This window comes from Taudactylus pleione, unplaced genomic scaffold (genome assembly GCF_031769625.1).
Source record: "Taudactylus pleione unplaced genomic scaffold, aTauple2 ptg000744l, whole genome shotgun sequence".
Lineage (NCBI taxonomy): Eukaryota > Metazoa > Chordata > Amphibia > Anura > Myobatrachidae > Taudactylus > Taudactylus pleione.
The window spans coordinates 464,190-485,524 of NW_028285146.1; the positions used below are offsets into that span (position 1 = coordinate 464,190).

Below are 21,335 nucleotides of genomic sequence, written 5' to 3' on the forward strand. Positions count from 1 at the left end.
GCCTCCAGGCCGCTCGCTAGGCTGTGGGTGACCACCCACAGCTTTAGCGAGCGGCCAAGTTGATGGTCGCGATGGTCAAGACCATCGCGACCATCGGGGCTTGCGACGAGACCCTTGTGGTAGGGTCTCGTCTGCTGCAAGCCACAGAGAGCTTCCGGCTCTAATAGAGCCGGAAGCTCTCCCACTGACATCACTGGTGATGTCAGTGGGGCCGCCCACAAACGGCAGGCGTTCGTTTGGGAATGCCTCCGTTTATGAAGACACCCCCCGCCACGCCTACAAAACGGGGTAAGCTGTCGATCACCATCCTGCTATTGACCAACTGGTCTGTGGAGACCTGAGCAGACAATGCCAGACCACACATTATCAGGGGGGGGGGCAACATGGCGTCTGGGAATACATTCATAACACTTTCCCTGCGTACTTCATACCTCACACGTCTACACCATCCTGACCATAAGCAGTGACCGCCATCCTATGGAAGGTATATTCGTTCACATGGTTACTCAGGGTAACAGACGCTCTAAGCAGCCTCAGTACCGTATTGCTCAGCCCCTATCCCGCTATAAGCTCCATTTTGTGTCACCTTGTCTGCAGTGGTCAGCGCTGTGCAGGAGCCGGTCACTTGTTATTGCATTCAAGCTCCAGGGTGATTGTGTCACAGGGGAGAGACTGCACTCAGCGCTGCCGTTGGATGCATTTATATAATGGCTGATGGAAGTTGTAGTTCATTTCCCACATTGCACACAGAGCTATGACGTTACTGCAGGCTGCTCCCCCCCCACCAGATCTGCACTATGTAAGACACAAAGCTCAGAAACTGCTCCTGGGATTCGCAGAAGCTCCTGAAAAATGGTATTTCCAGGGTCACAATATATAATAAAAACACAGTCGCATCTCTTGGCCCGATATTAGCTTTATGGCAGATAATATAGAAAAATGGAGGAGACTATATAATAATTCCGTAAGGTCTGTCCTGTCCCCAACATGCATGCGCAGTAGGAGCCGAGGCGTGTGTTTCCCAATGGCCCCCACTATTAGGGAGATGGGACAGACCTAGCCCAGGTGGAGGACCTGAATGGGGTAAGTATGGATTCTGGAGTAGAAAGGGTAAAGGGGGCGGAGCAGCAAATAAGAGGGGGCGTGGTCAGACAGATCAGAGAGCGAAAGAAAGAAAACAGACCCCTGCTAAGTTCTCAAACTCGGTCCTCAGGACCCCAAACAGTGCATGTTTTCCAGGTCTCCTCACAGAATCATAAGTGAAATAATTAGCTCCACCTGTGGATCTTTTAAAATGTGTCAGTGAGTAATGAATTCACCTGTGCTCCTGCTGGGTGACCTGGAAAACATGACCTGTGTGGGGTCCTGAGGACCGAGTTTGAGAACCACAGGTATAGAGGATACAGCTATTTTCTGTTACAATAGTTCCTTGAGATACTTACAGCTGGCACTGGGATTTGGGGCGAGGGGCACTTACTGGGGTAATAACCGTGAGGTCTGGTAGGTGACTGCCTCCGGCACATGGGTGATTGCTCAGGATTACGTCTCCTTCCGTCAGATCATCCTGCAGGCTTTTTATCTATGGTAGAAGAATAATTATCAGTGACATCAATCACTCATGCCGGGAAGCCAAACGCTGTACTTTCTTCCCCAGTGTGTGTCTGCCGCAGTAATGTTTCCACGTATAATGGGTCTAATCCTGGCAGATCCGCTGGGAATTAAGAAATACTCCAGCTGCAGATATGGCAGAAGTTATAACCTAAACTACAGCAATATATATGTCAAACTGCGGTAGAACGGTCATCTCTATCCCAGCCCTGGCCAGACGTTGGCTCACCTGGAACTGGACAGTCTCCTGCATGGCTCCCAAGTGGACAGGGATGTGGGGGGCATTAGACACCAGGCCCCCGTCAGGACCAAACAGAGCACAGGAAAAGTCCAGCCGCTCCTTAATGTTGGTGGAGATGGCCGTTCTCTGCAGAATTCGCCCCATTTGTTCTGTGTATTAGGAAGATTTTTTGGCGTCACAGAGTACACAAAGCCACAATAATATAAAGTACAGGAAAATTATTATTTATACACAATAGGGGCTGCAAGAAAGCCGACCTGCAATGCTCATAAATCGGTGGGAGAAGATGGACAACTGGATGGTGTCCAGCTCTGGTCCGATCACCTGCTGTTTCCCGCTCCCCACCACGATCTGGACATCTCCATATTCAGAAATAGACGCAGTGCAGTCAGGTTCCACCAGTATAGTGCTGAGAAACACACGGTTATTGTGTCATTTTATTATTGCTTTAGGCCTTTCATGTTATCCTTTACTGATATAGTGCCAGAATACTCGCCAGAGCTTTACTACTGGGAACAAACACACTAATAAAACAAGATTTGGGGGAAAATTTACTAAACGGCAGGTTTGCAAAATTGCCCGGTGATTGCCCTGGTCCTGGCAGATTTGCATTACTAAGCTCCAAACTGCCGCAAAAATTGGATCCGTGCAGCAGTGTTGTGGTTTGGGGTAACCAGCACTAGAACAGTCATTCTGATTGGTTAGTACACCAAGTGGCCAGCCAACACAGGCCTGTATCCCCTAGGTGGGGGTGTTTTGGGGAGGAGGGAGGTTGTGGCCCGATTTCTCTAGGGAATCTAATCCCATGCCGACTTGCCTAGGGCTGGTTGACGAGATTCAGGGGGGACTCGCGCTGTACGTCTTCCTACTATGGCGCCACCCAGTGCTGGTTGTAGCACTATCAGGGGCACCGTACATCTAGAAGAACTAGTTCTGGTTACCATTCTTTGGAGCGGGGGGTGGGAGAGAGCATTGTTTTTTAAACATGGATCCGTGCTGCACTATAGAAGTGCCACGGTTTTGTAGCTGGATGGCCTTTTGAAACCAAAGGTCATGGACAACGGGTTCAGATTAGAATGTCAAACAAAGTGTGAAAAGGGTGCGGCCTTTAATCTAATAATCTATAGAATCTTGATACAAAAGGCTCTCTTATCAATTTGCCTATCTGTTAATATCAGATTTTGTTGTATTATTGTGTTATTACAAATTGTACACCTCTATGGGGTGTGCTGGAGCTAAATAAATACATTTTTTATTAAAAAAAAAATTGCAGAGAACCACGCAGCAATGGGAGGGAGAGCCACGCAGCAATGGGAGGGAGAGCCACGCAGCAATGGGAGAGAGCCACGCAGCAATGGGAGGAAGAGCCAGGCAGCAATGGGAGAGAAAGCCAGGCAGCAATGGGAGAGAGAGCCAGGCAGCAATGGGAGAGAGAGCCACGCAGCAATGGGAGAGAGACAGGCAGCAATGGGAGAGAGAGCCAGGCAGCAATGGGACAGAGCCAGGCAGCAATGGGACAGAGCCAGGCAGCAATGGGAGAGAGAGCCACGCAGCAATGGGACAGAGCCAGGCAGCAATGGGAGAGAGAGCCAGGCAGCAATGGGAGGGAGAGCCAGACAGCAATGGGAGGGACAGCCACGCTGCAATGGGAGAGAGAGCCACTCAGCAATGGGAGAGAGAGCCAGGCAGCAATGGGAGAGAGAGCCAGGCAGCAATGGGACAAAGCCAGGCAGCAATGGGAGAGAGAGCCAGGCAGCAATGGGAGAGAGAGCCAGGCAGCAATGGGAGAGAGAGACACTCAGCAATGGGAGAGAGAGCCAGGCAGCAATGGGACAAAGCCAGGCAGCAATGGGAGAGAGAGCCAGGCAGCAATGAGAGAGCCACGCAGCAATAGGAGAGAGAGCCACGCTGCAATGGGAAGGAGAGCCACGCAGAAATGGGAGGGAGAGCCACGCTGCAATGGGAGGGAGAGCCACGCTGCAATGGGAGGGAGAGCCACGCTGCAATGGGAGGGAGAGCCACGCGGCAATGGGAGGGAGAGCCACGCTGCAATGGGACAGAGCCACGCTGCAATGGGACAGAGCCACGCAGCAATGGGACAGAGCCACGCTGCAATGGGAGAGAGAAACACGCAGCAATGGGAGAGAGAGCCACTCAGCAATGGGAAAGAGAGCCACTCAGCAATGGGAGAGAGAGCCACGCAGCAATGGGAGAGAGAGCCATGCAGCAATGGGAGAGAGAGCCATGCAGCAATGGGAGAGAGAAACTCTCTCTCCCATTGCTGTCCCACACAGCAATGGGAGAGAGAGAGCCACGCAGCAATGGGAGAGAGAGCCACGCAGCAATGGGAGAGAGAGCCACACTGCAATGGGAGGGAGAGCCACGCTGCAATGGGACAGAGCCACGCTGCAATGGGACAGAGCCACGCAGCAATGGGACAGAGCCACGCTGCAATGGGAGAGAGAAACACGCAGCAATGGGAGAGAGAGCCACTCAGCAATGGGAAAGAGAGCCACTCAGCAATGGGAGAGAGAGCCACGCAGCAATGGGAGAGAGAGCCATGCAGCAATGGGAGAGAGAGCCATGCAGCAATGGGAGAGAGAAACTCTCTCTCCCATTGCTGTCCCACACAGCAATGGGAGAGAGAGAGCCACGCAGCAATGGGAGAGAGAGCCACGCAGCAATGGGAGAGAGAGCCACACTGCAATGGGAGGGAGAGCCACGCTGCAATGGGACAGAGCCACGCTGCAATGGGACAGAGCCAGGCAGCAATGGGAGAGAGCCAGGCAGCAATGGGAGAGAGAGCCAGGCAGCAATGGGAGAGAGGGCCACGCAGCAATGGGAGAGAGAGCCACGCAGCAATAAGAGAGAGAGCCAGGCAGCAATGGGAAAGAGAAACACACAGCAATGGGAGAGAGAGCCAGGCAGCAATGGGAGGGAGAGCCACGCTGCAATGGGAGGGAGAGCCACGCTGCAATGGGAGGGAGAGCCATGCTGCAATGGGACAGAGCCAGGCTGCAATGGGACAGAGCAGGCAGCAATGGGAGAGAGCCAGGCAGCAATGGGAGAGAGCCATGCAGCAATGGGAGAGAGGGCCACACAGCAATGGGAGAGAGGGCCACACAGCAATGGGAGAGAGGGCCACGCAGCAATAAGAGAGAGAGCCAGGCAGCAATGGGAGAGAGAAACACGCAGCAATGGGAGAGAGAGCCAGGCAGCAATGGGAGAGCCAAGCAGCAATGGGAGAGAGCCAGGCAGCGATGGGAGAGAGAGCCAGGCAGCAATGGGAGAGAGGGCCACGCAGCAATAAGAGAGAGAGCCAGGCAGCAATGGGAGAGAGAAACACGCAGCAATGGGAGAGAGAGCCAGGCAGCAATGGGAGGGAGAGCCACGCTGCAATGGGACAGAGCAGCGCTGCAATGGGACAGAGCAATGCTGCAATGGGACAGAGCCAGGCAGCAATGGGAGAGAGAGCCACGCAGCAATGGGAGAGAGGGCCACGCAGCAATGGGAGAGAGGGCCACGCAGCAATGGGAGAGAGAAACACGCAGCAATGGGAGAGAGAGCCAGGCAGCAATGGGAGGGAGAGCCACGCTGCAATGGGAGGGAGAGCCACGCTGCAATGGGACAGAGCCAGGCTGCAATGGGACAGAGCCAGGCAGCAATGGGAGAGAGCCAGGCTGCAATGGGAGAGAGAGCCACGCAGCAATGGGAGAGAGGGCCACGCAGCAATGGGAGAGAGAAACACGCTGCAATGGGAGAGAGAGCCAGGCAGCAATGGGAGAGCCAAGCAGCAATGGGAGAGAGCCAGGCAGCAATGGGAGAGAGAGCCACTCAGCAATGGGAGAGAGAGCCACTCAGCAATGGGAGAGAGAGCCATGCAGCAATGGGAGAGAGAGCCACGCAGCAATGGGAGAGAGAGCCATGCAGCAATGGGAGAGAGAAACTCTCTCTCCCATTGCTGTCCCACGCAGCAATGGGAGAGAGAGCCACGCAGCAATTGGAGAGAGAGCCACGCTGCAATGGGAGGGAGAGCCACGCTGCAATGGGAGGGAGAGCCACGCTGGCAATGGGAGAGAGAGCCACGCTGCAATGGGAGAGAGAGCCACGCAGCAATGGGAGAGAGGGCCACGCAGCAATGGGAGAGAGAGCCAGGCAGCAATGGGATAGAGAAACACGCAGCAATGGGAGAGAGAGCCAGGCAGCAATGGGAGAGCCAAGCAGCAATGGGAGAGAGCCAGGCAGCAATGGGAGAGAGAGCCAGGCAGCAATGGGAGGGAGAGCCACGCTGCAATGGGAGGGAGAGCCACGCTGCAATGGGACAGAGCCAGGCTGCAATGGGAGAGAGCCAGGCAGCAATGGGAGAAAGGGCCACGCAGCAATGGGAGAGAGCCAGGCAGCAATGGGAGAGAGCCAGGCAGCAATGGGAGAGAGCCAGGCAGCAATGGGAGGGAGAGCCACGCTGCAATGGGAAGGAGAGCCACGCTGCAATGGGACAGAGCCAGGCAGCAATGGGAGAGAGAGCCAGGCAGCAATGGGAGAGAGAGCCACACAGCAATGGGAGGGAGAACCACTCAGCAATGGGAGGGAGAGCCACTCAGTAATGGGAGGGAGAGCCACTCAGCAATGGGAGGGAGAGCCACTCAGCAATGGGAGGGAGAGCCACGCTGCAATGGGAGGGAGAGCCACGCTGCAATGGGAGGGAGAGCCACGCTGCAATGGGAGGGAGAGCCACACTGCAATGGTGGGGGAGAGCCACGCTGCAATGGGAGAGAGAAACTCTCTCTCTCCCATTGCTGTCCTACGCAGCAATGGGAGAGAGAGCCACGCAGCAGTGGGAGAGAGCCACGCAGCAATGGGAGAGAGAGCCACGCAGCAATGGGAGAGAGACACGCGGCAGCAGCAGGAGGAGAAGCTGTACTGAAAGCTCACTGCCAGGGCTGTAAATGAATCCCGGGACATCCCGCACCTGTTCTTATCAATGATGATGGCAGGTCCGGGGATGGTGTGGTCACATGACAAGTCTTCCAGAAGATACACATTGGTGTCCCTGTATCCGTCCTCAAAGTAGCATCTGGTCTCCTGCACAGAGATTGGGGAGGAATAATGAGCTATAGAGTCGTGTGTAAGTAATGAGACAGAGAGCTCCAAGCTCCGGCCAAGGGAATGACATGGAGCAGATACACGAAACATGGATGAATGTGTGATACATATTCCACAGAGAGCAAGAGGCGGGCACGGAATGACATGTGGGGCCCCTGGTAAAAGGGCCAGTGACTAGGCAACTCCCACGGGGACTCACGTTCTCTACACGAGCCGGCTGACCGCTGGGTTTGATGCGCTTCTCACAGCGGATACTAGTGCTGCCGGTCCCACGTACACGGATGTCGTCCACTACAATAGCCCTGGAGGGGATGGTGAATCCAAACTCCTTCATGTACCTAATGTGGGGCACAGAGAGTCTCCGTTATAAGTTTATTGGTTACCACATCCTGTGACTCCGACCTCGTACCTCTCACTGTCTGACCTCGTACCTCTCACTGTCTGACCCACATACCTCTCACCGTCTGACCCACATACCTCTCACCGTCTGACCTCGTACCTCTCACTGTCTGACCTCGTACCTCTCACTGTCTGACCCACATACCTCTAACTGTCTGACCTCGTACCTCTCACTGTCTGACCCACATACCTCTCACCGTCTGACCTCGTACCTCTCACTGTCTGACCCACATACCTCTCACCGTCTGACCCACATACCTCTCACCGTCTGACCCACATACCTCTCACTGTCTGACCCACATACCTCTCACCGTCTGACTCACATACCACATACCTCTCACCGTCTGACCCACATACCACATACCTCTCACCGTCTGACCTACATACCACATACTTCTCACCGTCTGACCTACATACCACATACCTCTCACCTCTCACTGTCTGACCTCGTACCTCTCACACCTAGACTGCAGCTTAATGTGCCACCACCTCATTTGCATTTTATGGTGCAGCCATGAGCAGAAGAAATATGTTGCTGAGGTTGGAGAAATGCAAATCAGGGTATTAAGGGAACTAGATCATATTTGAAAGGTAAAATGATTTAATTAAGATTTGCCTGTTTGTTACGAGATGAGAAAAGTAACACAATGTATAGTATAGTGCGTCACATCATCACACACACATTACCCCATTACTGAGCACTGGGACACGGAGAGATGTGATTATAGATACAATCAGGTGATCAGCACTTAGCACTAAGCAGCAGCTGTGGTCTAGTCCTGCCTACATGTACCAGCTATAGCTCCATGTAATATGCCAGAGACACAGGGAGCAGTTACCAAATATATATATATATATCTCACACACACATGCACACACTCCCTTTCACACAAACACACACTCTCCCTCTCATGCACACACACACACTCTCATGCACACGTACACACACTCTCTCACGCGCGCGCTCACACACACTCTCTCATGCACACACAAACACATACTCCCTCTTACACACACACTCACACTCTCTCTCTCTCACATCCAGTCCCCCAACGTGTCCTCCCCGTCTCACCTCGCAGTGAACGCTTTCCTGAAGTCACCCATGCGGCAGGTGTCCGGGGTCCCCGGGTATTCCCTCGCCGAGCACATCAGGGCGCAGTCTGTGCGCTCATAGCGGAGATGTAGGAAAGGCTCAGTGTCAATCTGCGACCTAACGGAGGTTTGAGAACAGTCACATCATTCCTACTAATAAGGAACATTGTGCTGAGACTTCTCTTACTTAGCACTTTACTGACACTACACTGAGCAGTGACCAGAGGAGCTGGGAATACATATAAACTATACACAGAAATATGACAAATCTGCTCTATTACACCTAAAGCGTTTCTCAGCCTATACTGGTAATTCTGAGGGAGCTTGCGTGGTTCTGTGGGACGGGGAGAGACATCCTCAGGGGTTACACTACCATATAAGCAAGCAGCTACTAAGGGTCAGTTATATATATATGTACGGGCTGGAAGTGGCAATAGAACCGAAGGACAGAGAAGAAGAGTGGCAATAGACCTAACGGGAAAGAGAATGGCAACAGACCCAAAGTGACAGAGAAGGAAAGGGACAACAGACCCAAAGTGACAGAGAAGGAAAGGGACAACAGACCCAAAGTGACAGAGAAGGAAAGGGACAACAGACCCAAAGTGACAGAGAAGGAGAGTGACAATGAACTCAACTGGAAAGCGACTGCCAATAGCCTCAATGGGGTAGGGAAGCAGAGTGGCAATAGATCTAAAGAGGTAGAGAAGGATATTGGCAATAGATCCAAGGGACAGGGAAGGAGAATGGCAATAGACTCAATGGGCAGAGACAGAGAGTGGCAATAGGCCCAAAGGGGCACTCGCCTTCCCTGCCGCCAGATCAGCGGCAGGGAAGGAGAGTGGCAATGGACCCAAAGTGAGAATAGACCCAAATGACAGGGAATGACAGTGTCAATAGCAGGGGTGTATCTTGGGGTCCGAGCGCCCCGGGCAAACTAAGGGGCTGGCACCCCCTTCCAATGACGACTTCTACTTGAAAAATTAAACTAACACACACTGGGGGTAGTTTAATTCACACACCTGTAGAAATAGGGAGAATATTTTTTTTTATTTCTCTTTTGAATATATATATATCTTTTACAGAACTCACTCTATTGCAAACCACTATTTATTAATGCCAAAAAACACAGGAAAAGCTTGAAAACATTGCATCAAAAACAAACATGCATTATGGGTAAAATAATTTACATATATTCAAATTGGACTGTCTACACTGCATTATGCTTTTTAACTGTGTCACATAATTCACTGGTAAAACAGCCCACATAGGTCCATTGCAATTACACACACAATAATAAGAACAATCCATAAGAATCATGTCTTTATCCTTCTATTAGAGTGTCCACAACCTATAATGATCATGGTCAATTCCTCACACTGAGGAAAAGATATATGTATTTGTACTTACACTGGGGGTAGTTCAACTTACACGTCTGCAGAAATAGGGAGACATATACATAGATATATATATATATATATATATATACATACATACATACATACATACATACAGTCAGGTCCATAAATATTGGGACATTGACAGAATATTCAGATTTTGGCCTCTATTCACCACCACAATGGCTTTGAAATGAAACACACAAGATGTGCTTTACCTGCAGACTTTCAGATTTGATTTGAGGGTAATTACATCCAAATCGGGTGAACAGTGTAGGAATTATAACAGTTTCAATATGTGCCTCCCACTTTTTAAGGGGCCAAAAGTTATGGGACTATCAACTCAAAAGCTATTTCATGGACAGGTGTGGGCTATTCCCCCGTTATTTCATTACCAATTAAGCAGGTAAAAGGTCTGGAGTTGATTCTAGATGTGACATTTGCATTTGGATTCAGTTGCTGTCGACTCTCAATATGAGATCCAAAGAGCTGTCACTATCAGTGAAGCCATCATTAGGCTGAGAAATCAACACAAACCCATCAGAGAGATAGCAAAAACATTAGGTGTGGTCAAATCAACTGTTTGGAACACTCTTAAAAAGAAAGAATGCACTGGAGAGCTCAGCAACACCAAAAGACCCGGAAGACCACGGAAAACAACTGTGGTGGGTGACAAAAGAATTATTTCCCTGGTGAAGAAAAACCCCTTCACAACTGTTGGCCAAATCTAGAACACTCTCCAGGAGGTAGGTGTATATGTGTCAAAGTCAACAATCAAGAGAAGACTTCACAAGAGTGAATATAGAGGGTTCACCACAAGATGCAAACCTTTGGTGAGCCACAAAAACAGGAAGACCAGATTAGAGTTTGCCAAACAACATCTAAAAAAACAAGAGATATGGTAAGAACTTACCTTTGTTATCTCTGTTTCTACGAAGTCCATAGGGTCCACAGGGTTGACCTTGGGGTTATAGCTGGAACAGGATCCATGGGCACCACACAGTTAAGCTTTTAGCTCCCAGGATGCACTTGGGTCCTCCTCTATACCCCGCCCCCGAGCCACAGGCACCTCAGTTGGTAAGCAGCCTAGGCCGGAGGAGAATATGGAACAGAGAGAAGGAAGACTGGAACACACAAGAAACCATACTCACAGCAATAGGAGACGGAAAACCGGTGACCAGCCACACAGCCCATTTGAAGCCAGGTGCGTCAGGGCGGGCGCCCTGTGGACCCTATGGACTTCGTAGAAACAGAGATAACAAAGGTAAGTTCTTACCATATCTCTTGTTTTCTACTTCAGGGTCCATAGGGGGTCCACAGGGTTGACCTTGGGGATGTCCCAAAGCAGTTCAACTAAGGGCGGGGACGCTCCTGTGCTGAAAGGAGCACCCGGCGCCCAAAGGAAGCATCCTGAGAGGCGAAGGTGTCAAACGCATAGAACCTCAAAAACGTTTGAATAGAAGACCAGGTGGCCGCCTTACACAGCTGAACAGCAGAAGCGCCACGTCTAGCAGCCCAAGAGGGACCCACAGAACGAGTGGAATGAGCCTTAACAGAGGCTGGCACAGGTAAACCCTCTTGTGCATAAGCCTCACAAATAACGGAACGAAGCCAACGGGCTAACGTTTGTTTGTTGGCAGGCCAACCCCTCTTGTGAAAACCAAAGAGGATAAACAAGGAATCAGACTTCCTAACCGAAGCCGTCCGGTCTACATAAATTCTAAGCGCCCGGACCACATCTAAGGAAGTCTCACCAGCTGAAAGATCAGGGGACTGAAAAGCTAGCACAACAAGTTCCTGATTAATGTGGAACTTCGAGACCACTTTGGGCAAAAACTCAGGACGAGTGCGGAGCACCGCTCTGTCCTGGTGAAAAATCAGGAAAGGAGGGCGACAGGAAAGCGCCCCCAATTCAGACACCCTCCTGGCCGAAGCAATTGCCAGGAGAAAAACCGTCTTAAATGTCAGCCACTTGAGCTCCACCGCCTCAAGAGGCTCAAACGGAGGACCCTGCAGGACCCGTAGCACCACCGCCAAGTCCCAAGGAGCCACAGGAGGCACAAAGGGAGGCTGGATCCTGAGAACACCCTGGAAAAAGGTGTGAACGTCTGGTAGCATTGCAATCCGCCGTTGAAACCACACAGACAAGGCGGACACATGAACCTTCAGAGATGCAAGGCGTAAGCCGAGATCCAATCCTGACTGAAGAAATTCCAAGATCCTAGAAACTCGGAACACCTGAGGATCATAATGTCTGGACTCACACCACTGAAAGTAAGTGTGCCACACTCTGTGATAAATCCGTGCTGAAGCAGGCTTGCGTGCCCTGAGCATGGTACCAATAACCGAACTGGAGAAGCCCCGAGACCTCAAGACGGCTGTCTCAAGAGCCACGCCGTCAAAGACAGCCGACCCAGATCCGGGTAAAGGCAGGGCCCCTGAGACAACAGGTCCCGACGCTGAGGAAGAAGGTACGGAGCGTCGATGGAGAGGCTCCTGAGATCGGAGTACCAAGGACGTCTGGGCCACGCCGGAGCTACCAGCACGAGCATGCCGCCGTCCTGCTTGAATTTCCGCAGAACCCGAGGAAGCAGGGATAGCGGAGGAAACAGATACGCCAGGTGAAACGTCCATTTCACCGACAGCGCGTCCACCAGACTTGCGCCTGCGTCTCTTGTCCTTGACCCGTAAACGGGCAACTTGTGATTGTGATGGGAGGCCATCAAGTCCAGCTCCGGCAGTCCCCACCTGTCCACGAGTAGCTGAAACACCTCTGGGTGAAGCGACCATTCCCCGGGATGCACGTCGTGACGGCTGAGGAAGTCCGCCTCCCAATTGAGGACTCCGGGGATGAAGACCGCCGAGATCGCCGGAATGTGACCCTCCGCCCAAGTCAGGATACGAGACACTTCCGACATCGCTGCCTGACTGCGAGTTCCGCCTTGGTGGTTGATATACGCCACCGTGGCAGTTCCAGGATGTTGATGGGGAGAAGTGCTTCTTCCGCTGACCAACGACCCTGAAGCGACAAAGAGCCGGTCACTGCCCCCCAACCCCGGAGACTGGCATCCGTCGTGAGCAGGACCCAGTCCGGGATCCAAAATGGGCGCCCCTCGACCAGATGAGCTGTCTGAAGCCACCAAGCCAAAGATTGCCGAACGTCCGGAGACAACACCAGCACCTGAGAGCGGATCCGGTGAGGTAACCCGTTCCATTCTGATAGAATCAGCCACTGCAGGGGCCGGGAATGGAACTGGGCAAATTCCACCATGTCGAATGTCGACACCATGGACCCCAGAACTCTCATAGCCGAATGGACCGACAGACGGCAACGGCTCAGGCAACTGTGTATCCGCAGCTGTAGGGAGGCGACCTTCTCCGGAGTCAGGAAGATCCTTTGCTGACGCGAATCCAGCAGGGCTCCCAAATGAACCATCCGCTGTGATGGAATCAGGGAGGACTTTTTCCAATTTATCAACCACCCGTGTGCTTGCAGGCAAGCGATCGTCAGGTGGAGATGTTGAAGCAGTACCTCCGGGGAGCTCGCCAGCAACAGGAGGTCGTCCAGATACGGCAGCAGCCGTACATTCTGGTTCCGAAGATGTGCGGCCATGACCGCCATAATCTTCGTGAACACCCTTGGTGCCGTGGAGAGACCAAAGGGTAGCGCCCGGAACTGATAGTGGTGTTGAAGGATAGCGAACCTCAGATACCGCTGGTGTGAAAATGCTATCAGAACATGGAGGTAGGCGTCCTGGATGTCCAGGGACACCATGTAATCCCCCGGTTCCATCGCCAGAATGATGGAACGTAACGTTTCCATCCTGAACTTGGGAACTCTGAGGAATTTGTTCAGAGACTTCAAGTTGAGGATAGGGCGATGAGAACCATTGGGTTTCTGCACCAGAAACAGAGACGAATAATACCCCGTCCCTCGTTGTGATAGAGGAACGGGAACAATGACCCCTGCTTTCAGCAAGGACTCCATAGCCTCCTGAACCTGTAACGCCTTGGTCTTGTCCTGAGAAGGACTTGTGCAGAAAAACTGGTGGGGTGGTCTGTGCCGAAAAGACAGGGCGTACCCCTGGGAGACCACTTCTCGAACCCAGGCATCCGTGGTGGTATTGTGCCAGCACTGGGCAAATAGAAGAAGTCGGCCTCCCACTCTGAGGTCCCCCAGAGGGAGGCCCGTCCCATCAGGCCGCAGGTTTATCTTCCTGCTTGGAAGAAGGGCGCCGAGCACTCCAGGCTTGCTTCTTGGGTTTAGAGGCAGTCTTACTCGCAGACTGTCTCGGGAAGGACTGACCTTTCGCCTTACCCTGAACCCGAAAGGAACGAAAAGCCGAACTCCGAACCTTAGCCGGCAGTGCCGCCGAAGGGAGGAAGGCCGACTTGGATTTAGCCAGGGTGTCCACTATTTTGTCCAAGTCCGGACCAAATAGTAATTCCCCATTGAAAGGTAAGGCCTCCAGACCCTTCTTTGAATCAGAGTCCGCTCTCCAGGACCGCAACCACAAGGATCGGCGGCCAGACACCGCTGCAGCCGATACCCGCGAGGTCAGCAGACTAGCATCTAAAGAAGCTTCACCAATGTAAGAAGCAGCGTCCCTCATTTGTCCCAACAACGCCCGCTGGACATCCGGAGCGTCGTCTGGGAAGGTATCTTCCAATGCATTGGCCCACCCCTCAATGGCCTTGGCCACCCAGGAGATGGCCATGGACGGTTGGGCCACCGCCCCGGAGAGGGAGTAAATAGACTTTAAGCAAGTCTCAACTTTCCTGTCCGTGGGATCCTTCAGCGAGGATATCGATGGTAATGGTAAGGTGGCGCCCCGAGTTAAACGGGTGACATGGGAATCCACCGCCGGTGGAGTTTCCCATTTTTTACAATGTGCCTCAGGGAAGGGGTAATTAGAAGCCAACCGCTTCTGAGGAAGGAATCTCTTACTGGGCGCCTGCCAAGCTACCGCCATATGATCCGTCAACTGATCCGACAAGGGGAACACCGCAGAAGCCACCTTAGTTTTTTTGAAACTAGGAAACTTCGACTTAGGAACCGGTGCCTCATCCTCTATAAGAAGAATAGCTCGCACCGCCCTAACTAGTGCTCGCACATTAATGGACGACTTGGTATCCATTTCCTGGACCGAGGCGTCCGAGTCAGTGTCATCAGGGACCTCCCCATCATCTGAGGAACCCTCTGAGTCCGATACCTGAGCAGCCCGTGTCATGAGTGGGCGTTTTGAAATCCTAGAAGGCATGTCAGTCTGCAACATTGACTGAAAAGCCGAGGAAGCGGCCGCCAAATTTTGCACGGAGTTGGAGAGCACATCCACCCATGGTGGAGGAGTCGCCATAGGGGCCTGAAAAGGTACCACAGGCAGCTGCGCCACAGGGGAAGCCTGTATATACATAGGCAACCCCGCATAGGGACCTACTGATTGAGACCCAGGAGGACTCCGCAATAACTCCGGGACACCCGGGGAATGGGGGATGGTCGGCTGGGGCACCGCCCTAGTAGGGAGAGCAGTCGGGACTGACAGACGGTCCGCAATAGACACCAGCACTTGAGAAAACATCGCCCACGGTGGTTCCTGCGCCAGAGAAGGTCTGGATGGGCCAGGAGCCACCTGGCATCGACTACACAGGCCATCCTGTGACAAATCCTCCCTATCTACTCCTGCAGAACAGCGTCCGCAGGAGGCCAACACCAGAGCCACTGAGCGCTCAACCTCCTCGTCTGACATGACAGAATATATTATATATCTGGCACCAGGGTAGAAGTAAAACGCACTCACCGGTGTGCTGAACAACAGCCCACAATATGGCACTGAGTAGCACACAACTGTATGTGACGGACCTCACAAATACGTGATCTATATAAGTGAGGTCAGTAGAAACGCCCCTCCCCCACACACCTGTAGGGCTTGTAGGAGAAGTAAAGGGATAGGTATAAGCTGACAGTAAGTAGAAAATAAGCACAGACGGCAGCACTAGCAATAGTCACATACCATGCAGGAAGATATACTCACTGCACCTTTACACTACAATCAACCTGCCCAGATTCAGTGTCTGGGAGGGCTATAGTGCTGTGTACGCTGTCCTTAATCAGGGGAGAGGTACACAGGGAGACCGGTCCGCGTGCTCCCTGAGATCTGCGCTGCCACTGGGAAAATGGCCGCTGGAGACCTCAGAGGAGGAGTGGCCGTGTAACTGCAGCTCAGCGACGCCAGACTGCGTGCTGAAAGGCGCGCTGAGCTGAGGGGAGGAGCCGCTGACAGGGAAGGCTTCCTCCCCTGGCTGGCCATAACCCCAGGGATGCTGGCTTCCCGCTTGCCCCTTTATCCCTGGTGGTCTAGTGGTCCCACGGGTTATGGGGGGGGGCCCGCCGCCACTGCCAGCAGCCTCCGGTCTGTCCCCAGGACCGGAGGCTAAAGGACTGCATTTAAGGCATTCCGCGCGCCGCCGCTAGCCAGCGACGCGCGGCTTACCTGAATCCCCGGCGACTCCGGCAGCAGTCCTGGGAGGTAGACAGAGTCCGGCTAGTACGGACTCTGCCCTCCCGCCGCGATCCCCAGATCAGTACTGGCGTCGCGGCGCCAGTCGGGGATCAGAGCGGCAGCGTGGGCGTCTGTACAGACAGCCCTTCGCTGCCGTCTGTAGTAAAAAGATTAAAATAAATAAAATCTAACTTAAAATAAAAAGCTTCTGGGGGCTGCTCCTGCAGCCCCCCTGCGCGGTGACCGACTCCGGCCGGGCACCAGCTTACACTGAGGTGCCTGTGGCTCGGGGGCGGGGTATAGAGGAGGACCCAAGTGCATCCTGGGAGCTAAAAGCTTAACTGTGTGGTGCCCATGGATCCTGTTCCAGCTATAACCCCAAGGTCAACCCTGTGGACCCCCTATGGACCCTGAAGTAGAAAAGCCATTACAGTTCTGGAACAACATCCTATGGACAGATGAGACAAAGATCAACTTGTACCAGAGTGATGAGAAGAGAAGGAACTGCTCATGATCCAAAACATACCACCTCATCAGTGAAGCATGGTGGTGGTAGTGTCATGGCGTGGGCATGTACGGCTGCTAATGGAACTGGTTCCCTTGTATTTATTGATGATGTGACTGCTGACAAAAGCAGCAGAATGAATTCTGAAGTGTTTCGGGCAATATTATATGCTCATATTCAGTGAAATGCTTCAGAACTCATTGGACAGCGCTTCACAGTGCAGATGGACAATGACCCGAAGCATACTGCAAAAGCAACCAAAGAGTTTTTTAAGGCTAAAAAGTGGAATGTTATGCAATGGCCAAGTCAATCCCCTGACCTGAATCCGATTGAGCATGCATTTCACTTGATGAAGACAAAACTGAAGGGAAAATGCCCCAAGAGCAAGCAGGAACTGAAGACATTTGCAGTAGAGGCCTGGCAGAGCATCACCAGGGATGAAACCCAGCGTCTGGTGATGTCTATGCATTCCAGACTTCAGGCTGTAATTGCCTGCAAAGGATTTGCAACAAAGTATTAAAAAGTGAAAGTTAGATTTAGGATTGTTTAGTTTGTCCCATTACTTTTGGCCCCTTAAAAAGTGGGAGGCACATATAGAAACCGTTGTAATTCCTACAACGTTCACCTGATTTGGATGTAATTACCCTCAAATTAAATCTGAAAGTCTGCAGGTAAAGCACATCTTATTTGTTTCATTTAAAAGCCATTGTGGTGGTGAATAGAGGACAAAATCTGAAAATTCTGTCAATGTCCCAATATTTATGGACCTAACTGTATATATATATATATATACACACACACTTTTTTTTAATATATATATATTTTCAGTTATAACACTTACTACATGCAAGCGCTGTTTATTAATTTATATATGTCAACAACACAGGAAAAGAGGGCATCAATAACAAACAAGGTGCATTGTGGGCAAGATAATTTGCATATATGCAAATTAGCTTGCGAATAGAGCATTGTGGTTGATGTGGTGCTTGCACTCTTTTCATGCAAGGTTGACATATGGGAATTAGTTAGTGGTGATTGGTATGTGGTTGGTATTGTAGGAGAAGAGATATATTACGAAAAAAAAAATAAAAAATTAGTCTCTCTAATTTTAAATGTTTCTGATATAAAGGGACATATAAGAAGCCTGATACACAGTAGCAATCAATGGATGACACTGATGAGAGCAGAGGAGACAGAAGGAGACCAGGGATCATATAATAACGATAGCTGCGGGACATTGCTAAGAGCAGAGAAGGCAGGAGACCAGTGGTCATTTGCTAATGATGTCGGGTGGCAACGGCAGAGAAGGAGAGTGACAATAGACTCAAATGGAAAGCGACTACCAATAGCCTCAATAGGGTAGGGAAGGATATTGGCAATAGACCCAAAGAACAGGGAAGCAGAGTGGCAATAGATCCAAATGGAAGGAGAATGTCAATGGGCAGAGAGTGACAATAGATCCAAAGGGGCAGAGTAGCAATAGACCCAAGGAGCGAAGGAGAGTTCTAAAAGACCTGCAGGGGAGCAGTGACAATTATATTAAGATGATGTTAGCCGCTGTAGTCCATGAGCTACTATTCCCAAAAATTACCGGGAGAGGGTGCCGGCACAGGAGTGAAGAGACCATTGATGCGGTCACTTCACTCCGAGCACCTAGCATCCCGGCGTAACTGCAATGTGATCAAGGGCAAATGTGATTATTAATAAATGGCCCCCAAAGTGTTAATCCTTGAATGTCTTCAATACCCTTTTTTATCTGTAATGTAGCACAGAAAGCCACAGAGATAGATTACCGGAAACCTCCCATGAAAGATAAGGGAGCAGCCTGTATATTCTTCCTGCTGCTCAGCTCTCCAAATCGGAAACCACAACCAATAAACCTCCCGTACTCACTTACCAACAATACTGGAAACAGAATAACTGCAGGAATGTAACAATGTAACAAGTGGCGCTACACTATATTATTATATGATAGGGCCCATACATCAGCAATCACAAAATAAGATTCACAGATTCTGCATTTTACCCCCCCGATGTAACGATTCTCCAATCCACCAATAGGCGCCCACACATTGCCGACATGTACCAGTAATTCACAGATCATTTTCACCAAAGAACAGATCTAACAAACGTGAAAGGCTCATTGTCAATTTACTAGTAACGGTCTGCAAAACACTCACCAACTCCAACCACTTTTTGGTTGTAAATCGGTGAACCTCAATGTAGAATCGCCCCAATTGATTGCTGATGTACTGTATGGGCCCCATTAGTTGTAAAACCAATCATCAAAGCTTCTTAAAAGGGTCTGTCCATCCAGGGCTCATGGCTTCAGCTGTTGTTGAGTGTGGGCCTGGCTGGAGGGAGTCTTATCTGTGCGCTGGTCTTGGGGGGCTGCGCGGTTACCCGAACCTTAGCTCCAAACTCTCCCTACCAGCTTTGGTAAAAGAGAGTTGGGGTGTACTATGAGGGAAGGAGGTATCGGGAACTGGAGTGAGCTGTGAGGGGAGGAGGAATCGAGCATTAGGTTGCCTGTGCGGGCAGGAGAAATCGGACATTGGGGTATCTGTGAGGGTAGGAACAATCGGGCATCGGGGTAGCTGTGAGGGTAGGAGGAATCGGGCATCGGGGTAGCTGTGAGGGGAGGAGTAATCGGGCACTGGAATGAGCTGTGAGGGGAGGAGGAATCGGGGTAGCTGTGAGAGGAGGAGGAATCGGGGTGGCTGGGAGGGGAGGAGGAATCGGGGTGGCTGGGAGGGGAGGAGGAGGAATCGGGGTGGCTGGGAGGGGAGGAGGAGGAATCGGGGTGGCTGGGAGGCGAGGAGGAATGGGGGTGGCTGGGAGGGGAGGAGGAATCGGGGTGGCTGGGAGGAGGAGGAGGAATCGGGGTGGCTGTGAGGAGGAGGAGGAATCGGGGTGGCTGTGAGGAGGAGGAGGAATCAGGGTAGCTGGGAGGGGAGGAGGAATCGGGGTGGCTGGGAGGGGGGGAGGAATCGGGGTGGCTGTGAGGGGAGGAGGAATCGGGGTGGCTGTGAGGGGAGGAGGAATCGGGGTGGCTGGGAGGGGAGGAGAAATCGGGGAGGCTGTGAGGGGAGGAGGATTCGGGGTGGCTGTGAGGAGGAGGAGGAATCAGGGTGGCTGGGAGGGGAGGAGGAATCGGGGTGGCTGGGAGGGGAGGAGGAATCAGGGAGGCTGGGAGGGGAGGAGGATTCGGGGTGGCTGTGAGGAGGAGGAGGAGGAGGACTAGCCACACCCTCCACTCTGCTAGCCACACCCCCTTCATAGGCGTGGGCACGGCACACATTAAGCACGCTATTATAATAGTCAGCTCAGATCAGCACACACATCATGACATAATTAGACATCCAGCTTCTCACCGGTGAAATCCCTGCAGCTGGAGGGTCTCTATACACTGCCTCTGCAGGGCTGCCATCCGTTCCTCCAGGAGAGGGAAGGACTCTGCATTATATACCACAGAACATGGCTCCTGAGCCTCATGTACCACGTCCGCCAGGGCCATGCCGTAGGCAGACAGGACACCGCCATACCTGCAGCACAAATACAAAGAAACGGGAAACAGAAGTTTGTTTTTATGCATTAACCCTCCTGTCACCACCACATACAGTCAGATGTTACCTTTAACTCTGGTGGATGCAGAAAAGAACAGATGTTATCACATATCCTGGTAATTTACTAAAGACAGAGGGCCTGATTCAGCTTTGGGAATAGAGTGAGAGATAGCACTTAACTGGGAACCTGGACAAACCATATTGCAATGCAAGGGGTGTAAATACATACATTTTTTTTGCATGTGGGGTAAATACTGGCTGCTTTTGCATGTAGCCCACAAATACTGCATAGCTTTATTATTGCTCTATAATTTAGATGTCAGTTTGGACACCTCCCTCCCAAATCTAAATCTCTCTGCACATTTTACATCTGCCCCCCCTGCAGTGCAACATGGTCTCACCAAGATGATCAGTTACGTGCTGTATCTTACTCTATTCCCAAAGCTGAATCAGGCCCACAGTGACCGGGGAAATCTTTCTTTTCAGGCTGCAAGAATGTCTGTTCTCTCTCTCTCTAATCATTGTCATACAGAGGTCACTGGCATAATACAGAGAGTATATTCTATTTACACATATCTTTAATACAGTATATGCCAGTGCTAATAGTGATAAGGTTGCCGCATATTAGCGCTGGTATCTATGAACCTGATTCAGAGTATGGTTCCTGCTCGGTGCATGCGCAGTTTCTGTGACGGTCACAGTGCCCCCTAAGCTGCAGAATGATTGACATGCTGCTGTCGTTTGGACGTGGGGAAGGGGCGGCGACGGCCAGCGTCCCAGAAAGGAAGGGGGGGTTGTGTTAGCCCCGTTTTCTGGGCGTGTCCAGCCCAGCGTCTGCGTCTTCAGATACAGCTTCAGTGGACCCGGCTGTGTGAATTTCATCCCATCCTGAGTACCGAGGGTTACTCAGGTGGCCGATGGCTTTGT

At 51.7% G+C, this 21,335-nt stretch overlaps 1 protein-coding gene across 4 annotated transcripts in view; it reads right to left on the reverse strand.

Annotated features, from left to right (window-relative positions):
* OPLAH (5-oxoprolinase, ATP-hydrolysing) overlaps nt 1-21,335 on the reverse strand; it is a 120,736-nt gene that overhangs the window by 31,703 nt on the left and 67,698 nt on the right. For all 4 annotated transcript variants that reach the window (XM_088457193.1, XM_088457191.1, XM_088457192.1 and 1 more), the window contains 7 exons: nt 20,217-20,387; nt 8,424-8,561; nt 7,152-7,290; nt 6,819-6,931; nt 2,107-2,258; nt 1,838-1,998; nt 1,478-1,579 (listed from right to left, as the gene is read on the reverse strand). In XM_088457193.1, coding sequence (XP_088313319.1) covers nt 1,478-1,579; nt 1,838-1,998; nt 2,107-2,258; nt 6,819-6,931; nt 7,152-7,290; nt 8,424-8,561; nt 20,217-20,387 — 976 coding nt within the window. The remainder of the gene's footprint in view (nt 1-1,477; nt 1,580-1,837; nt 1,999-2,106; nt 2,259-6,818; nt 6,932-7,151; nt 7,291-8,423; nt 8,562-20,216; nt 20,388-21,335) is intronic.